Source organism: Oculina patagonica, chromosome 1, assembly GCF_052425735.1.
Source record: "Oculina patagonica isolate OP01 chromosome 1, crgOcupat, whole genome shotgun sequence".
Classification (NCBI taxonomy): Eukaryota; Metazoa; Cnidaria; class Anthozoa; order Scleractinia; family Oculinidae; genus Oculina; species Oculina patagonica.
This window is the reverse complement of record NC_135758.1, coordinates 38,139,800-38,146,372: the sequence shown is the minus strand read 5'-3', so window position 1 is coordinate 38,146,372 and position 6,573 is coordinate 38,139,800. Positions and strand designations below refer to the sequence as shown.

At 38.0% G+C, this 6,573-nt stretch overlaps 1 protein-coding gene across 1 annotated transcript in view; it reads right to left on the bottom strand.

The window, feature by feature from the left end:
- LOC144646886 (uncharacterized) overlaps positions 1 to 4,623 on the bottom strand; it is a 10,865-nt gene extending 6,242 nt beyond the window's left edge. The window contains exons 1-4 of the mRNA XM_078506596.1: positions 4,065 to 4,623; positions 3,432 to 3,636; positions 2,569 to 2,826; positions 1,744 to 1,954 (exon numbers count right to left, since the gene is read on the bottom strand). Of these exons, the coding sequence (XP_078362722.1) occupies positions 1,744 to 1,954; positions 2,569 to 2,826; positions 3,432 to 3,636; positions 4,065 to 4,623 (1,233 nt within the window). The remainder of the gene's footprint in view (positions 1 to 1,743; positions 1,955 to 2,568; positions 2,827 to 3,431; positions 3,637 to 4,064) is intronic.
- Positions 4,624 to 6,573: the final 1,950 nt, after the last annotated feature.

The following is a 6,573-nucleotide window of genomic DNA, read 5'->3' as shown; positions in this document are numbered from 1 at the left end:
GGGTTGATAGTCCCCTCCACGGATGAACACTATCGCGTCACGTGATAAATTTAAACCAATCAGAATCGGAGTTAATTTAGTGGTGGACTGTAATGCCTCGTATGTGCGACGGTAAACTATTAATCACCTTAATTTATTCATGTTTCGATTGAAGTGATAAATTATTATCATTTCAGATTGACTTAATTTACTACTTATTATTTAAACAGGACCTCCGCCACCACCGCCACCGCCTTCGTCAAAACCCCCACCACCACCACCGTCGACAAAACCGCCACCGCCTCCACCATCGACAAAACCGCCACCGCCACCACCATCGACAAAACCGCCACCACCACCACCAGCAGATCTGTTATTGCATGCCTGATAAATGGCCAAATATAACACAGCAAACCATGCACCTCCAAAGTACTGGAAGAGGACGGTTTAGAAGCTAAAGTAGTAGAATAGCTAGGGTAATAAATCTTCGTGGGAATAACTGTATGTACTTCTGCAACTGAGAAAGAAATAAAAGCATGCAGTTCTAACGAAAAAATCTCTTCTTCTGTTTTAAAACTGTCAATATTCAGAATATTGTCTTTTGGTAAGAGAATATTCGTCAATCATGAGATATCTTCATGGACCATCTTTGAAAAACCGTGGTTTTTATCCTTATTTCTTCATTAATAGCCATTAGGAAAAAAACCCTGATGGGTTTATCCAACACTAGTTGCATTTTCATGCGAAGAAAAAATGAAAGTCGGCGTTCGGAGACGCACTTGTCCCTGTCGTAAAATTTCGATGCCAGTTTAGTGACGCACTCATTTCATCTATTAATTGAGCACAGTTTTGGTCTAGTCTAGGCCTAAAGCAGACATGGTCAGAAACTGTAAAATTGCAGTTAAGCAACAATGACATGAAAAACATTACAAAATGCAAACTAGAAACCCAACTAAACTATAACTTCATTTTTTTTCGATTGAAAGGAATGATTACTCGTCATTCGAGAATTTCACGGTCTTTAATTTCACTGTTGATTTATCGCTTTACGTTAACAACCATTGGTGAGCATCATTCTTATTCTAATACCAAAACTTTCTACATTTCGTTCGTTTCGCTACAAAACGATTACGTGTTGATTTAGGACCGGCTTGTAAATCCGATCAGATACGAAAAAGCTGGACTGGCGAGGAGCTCGCGATATGTCCAATCAAATTCGAGGATTTTGGGTTCCGAACCGGTAAGATGCTTGAGAAATGGAATTAAATTGTTTGTCATGTAATGTGACCTATTTCGTCTAATTTAGCGATCCCAAAATGACGTGAACATGATTACAATACTGATTACGGTTGTTACTTGTAGACCTTCTAGGATATAATAACGATGATTAACTTCAGTTTTACTTTACTTTCCCCATTTTAGTCTGGAGATTTTAAAAGGGCTTTGTCACGAATTTTTGACCAGATTTTTGAACAGCCAAAATTTATATTTGTCTCACAGGAAACCTAAATTGAAAAATAATAGTCCATTTTTATTAAAACTTGCTTTATAAGAGCACTGAAACTGTTAACGAGCGTCTTTCATGGCAGTGTTGTTCATTCCTCATCCATCCATCCGTCCATCCGTCCGTCCGTTCGTTTAGTGTTTATTGATCTGACAGCTCAACAAAAAACAGTTTTGAGAAATTTCCCTAATTCAGTGCGATTTCTCCTTTTCTCGTGACTTACAACATTTCTTTACAAGCAACCTTATAACAAATCTGACAGGTAACAAGATGCTAAGCAAAAACGGCACTGCCGCGGACATGACATCCAATAGGTAAAGTTTGTAAAATGGTAGATCCAGGCTCTTTGGTCGGAGGAACGGTAGGCCACCTTGAGCCTTGGTATATTCCAACCAGTCGGCGGCTTCTTGTATAGGAGTCCGGGGTCGAAATCTCATGGAACGAGAAACGCGGGAAGCGTTCTCCAAGTAGCTATAAGGAAAAAGGAAATTATTGTTCAATGTCGTGAAAGAATGTACATTTTAAACTTGAACGACTCCAGCATAATAGCTGTGTCAGCTGACGTGAAGGTTATTTTAATCGCTGGAATTCAAACACTGTGAACATTAAACCCTGAGCGCAAGAAGGAATTGCCTCTAAGTTCATTTTGCCATTAAAACTCAGCTATGCAATCAGAGAGTTTTATGCATCGGTTTGGAGAGCATGAAAAAAATGCCGTTTCTTTTGTTTCCGATAAAATTAGTTAAAAGATATCAAGCACTCTCTCAAATTCGAAGCGAGAACAAAATTATCTTCTCACCTCGTTTAATCACATTTTTTCTTTTATTTTGTCTTGCAAAAAAGAAAACCATCTTCACTGCCTATAAATACTTGCTGTAAAAACGGCTGTGAAACAAAATGGTGCAATTGTGTGACGTCATACAATCAAAAATGGTGGCGCATGGAAATTCAACACCCATATCCCATGGATAAACTTGAAATAGTTTTCCTTTGTTTTATAGAACAAATGAACATTGCTTCTTTATCAGTTTCTGTTTTATGCCAAGTTTTTCCAAAAGTGAAGGATTCCCTTAAAATTAACATACCTTTGGTTGTTGATGACCATATTTATAGTTTTCACCAGTGTTTCTATGGTTATTGTGTCTGGAAATAGTACTTCCCCAATCCCAATGTGCTTTGCAGTGACGGAGTTGTCGAACTGGTCACCAAAGTATAAAGGCATAAAAATCACGGGGATACCATGGTAACCAGCCTCCAACATTCCATTCATTCCCCCGTGTCCAATAAACAGACGCGTCTTCGGGTGACCGAGAATGTCGTTCTGAGGAAGCCAGAAAGATACTCTGACGTTGTTTGCAAGTGCCAAGTTGTTGCCTTCAATGTGAGCAAGTGAACACAGATTAGACTTAATAGCTCCGTAAAAATTTCGTGCCTGAGTAACAGCACCACACATCACTGAACAGACACGTGACGCGAGGGTTATAAACATGAACGTTTCAAGTTTAAGCAACTTAACTTCAAAAGTGGTACACCCAACATTGGTCAAAATGGGGACTTTTTTCAATTTCAAGACTGATCACAACAAGATCTTATCTGACCAACTTTTCGTAAAGTGCAAGATTTTGCGTATTTTAAAGGCCCATGTTCAACCGTTTGCATTGGCTCTGCTTTCTTGTGTTTATCTTGTTTCAAAACAATAAAAAACGGCCCCAAAGTCTAACGCAAAAGATGCGGCAACAAACTAGACAAAAACTACTAGTAGAATTTTTTATTCATAGAGTTGCGTGGTCTTATGCGTAAATGTGTAATACTACTGTATTCACGACTATCAAAGATTTAGCTACAGTAAAAGAGAGGTACCAAAGTTACATAGTTAAAATATGGTTTTCTTATTTTTTAATTAATTAATTAATTTTTTTATTTATTATTATTTTTAGACTATACTTACCTGTTTTCAGCTTCCAGATGACACGCTGGGAAAAAACTAGAGAACGCATCAGCCATTATTTGACGAGTTTCGTCAGCCATAATGGCAACGGTGCCAAACGACACAAGAATGACCCCATCATCACCAGACCCCTCCACAAACTCCTCCAGCTCGTCCGGGAGTGGTTTTGCGGGACCTAGGAGAAGTGGACCAACCATTTTGGTATCTGAAAACAAAAGAACGAAAATTAATTCGGATATCACAAGTCAGTGGGCACCATTATTGTAGGCTGATGGACGGTGTCAATGATGAAATTGAACTCTGAGTATCATATATACTGTACTAGAAAGGAGCAGTGTATATTTATTAAACCAACATGTCATTAAAATGAAATGAAAAGACCTGGCCAGGCTCTGCAGAGGTCAGCACTGGTGGCTTTTTACAGCCTCTCTTTAAACGCGACAGAAACAGCGAGCGCGTAGCACGACACCCTCGTGCCTCCTCTTTTGCGCTGGCGTCCAGCCCTCTCTCGTTAATTTTTCGCGTTAAAGAGTGCTGTGAACAGTCTGTTAACGCTAGCCAAACGTTATATCAATATGCTATAAACAAATCTAAGAAAGCGCAAAATTCCATAGGAAAATAAGGTCAACTCACTTGGCAGAAGTGGTCGTGGATAATCAATGGCGAAATTTGTCTGAACTATGATAAGGTCCACTGCATCAAAAGTCTGCTGTAAGCTTTTATCTGGCGTAATGTTATACTTCTCTTTCAATTCTTGATACAAGGGCAGCATAACGTATTCACTGGCAATTTTATTGAACAACCATATCAGAGTGTTCTTTGCTCTCTCGCTGAAGCTCATACTGTCTGCCATTGCAGAAAACCCCTGGGGAATGTAGGAGGGAAGCGATTCCAAATTTAGGGGAAGTGTTCCCGTAGCTGTGCTGAGTGCACTTGTCAGAATTGTCACATGGGGTAAGGAGAATTTATCCGCAATCAGAAATGAGCACAGATACATGGCGTCCCCTATGACTAGATCAGCAGACTCAACTTCCTTCATGAGCTCTTGGTTGCTAAGCTGCGTGTCACAGTAGGCTCTGAAACTTCCTGTTAGAATACGCGACAACTTCAAATGATGTTGAAGACCTGTGCCCATTATTTGTTTGAGATCAGCGTTGGCTACAAACTCCGGACATTTGAACAGTCGGAACATGGGGTCGTTATTGGAGTGGATCCAGTCCTCGCAATCTCACATGCTGATATTAAACAACCTGTTGATAGAAGCAGATTTGAGCACTCTACCTGGATACCAGGTATATTCCTAACGACTACTGCCTTTTAGATTTCTGCGAGGTTTTGACATTACTATGTATTATTTCACAAAGCTTGAAATAACAGACTGACAACGACATTTCAGACGTAAAATATGAGGTACTGCAAGGCTGTAACGTCACACGTTAATGTGATACCAAAATAATAAGTGGGAGCCTTCATTAGCTTTCACTGCTTTCCCTATCTCTTGGTTATTTCGCTGTGCTTATTTATGCATTTCTAGCATTTGTTATTCTATTCGGCAAAATAAGGTCAAGAAAACAAGAAAGATATGACACGTAAATACATTGAAGTATTTCGTATCCGAACTGAAGCTATAATAAATCCATAATTCGATGGCTTTACAGATAATACTCGCGAAAAATTTTCTTATTTCTTGAATTTTTACCCGCCCCTGTAGGGCTTGGAAAAATACAACGAAAGTCGTAAAATATCCACGCATATTATCGGTAAAACTATCGAATAAGAAGTTTACTTAGGGACGGACCATTATTTTCTTGGAGGGGGGGGGGGGATGAAAAATTTTCCTCTGCAAACTTTTATTTTTTCTCCTTTTTTTTCGAAATTCTTACTATTTTTTGTTATACATATCGTTTTTGTAAACAATTTATTTTGTCTTTCCAGGCCCTGCAAACAATTTTTTTCAATATTTTTCATCCCTCACCCCCTCCAAAAAAATAATGGTCCGTCCCTTACTTACAGTTATTGAGTAACTGCTGAGATTCTGATCGTGTGCGAATGTAAGTGAAGTACAACGTCGTTTTTAGTTAAAAATATAAAGTATAGAGGTGTCCAAAATTTTATACCAAGTGGAACTACTGACCTCGGCCGGTGTTTTTGTAGGTAGCTACGGGGCTGATATTTAAAGTCAAGCCCAACAAATCGAACCAACTTCTTTTGCATGGTTTTCGGCTAAAATTACATTGCACGTAAGCCTTTCTCGATTATGCTAGCATTTTTTTCGGCATTTTTTGGGAAAACGAGCATTTTTTTCGTTTTTTCTTCAAAAAAGAATTGCTAGCATTTTCTGTCACTTTTCATGACTGTGATCCAGATTTTCAGCACTCAGAACTCAGAAGGATAAATAATCCTAAAGTTTCACAATTTTGATTACATAATTTGATTGTTTTCTGTCTGTTTCGACTGTTTGTGCGTTGTGTTACTTGTGTACTTGTGTTGTGTTACTTGTGTGTGTTTTTTTATTTTTATTTTTTTTGTAAATAATTTTTTTTATATTTTTTTTTTTATAAACAAACAATTATTAAGTATCACCTGTTGTTGATATGAGCATATAATGTGAGAGTTTGTACGTTTTGTTTGAAATAAAACAAGGCATTTTTTGGAATTCAAGTGGCATTTTTTAAGGAAATCAGGCATTATTTTAGCATTTTTTTGGCTTTATGCGAGAATTTCTAGTAGCATTAAATGCCAGTTTTACTAGCATAATCGAGAAAGGCCTAATTGCACGGGCTACCTATAATTATCAACTTGTTTTACAGTTTGTAGTTGCATCCAAATATAATTTATTGAAGCAATAATGTTTTGACCAGAATTATAGAGTGACAAGTTTGTTTGTAACATGCAATGTACGATGTTAGCCTTCTTGTATTTAAACCCGGAATGGCCAAATACAAGGCAAATTAAGGTTATTTGCCCGGCGTGCGATCACTGACGATATAGTATTAAGGATGTATGATACACCACATGCAAGCTAAAAGACAACTTTCCAGCTTTGTGAGTTTTTATGTTTTGAAATCAGTGAAGCTTTGCAAATTAGTTAATTAAAATTCATTCGGGGTAGTAGTTTATTATTATGCAAACAAAAGAGGAC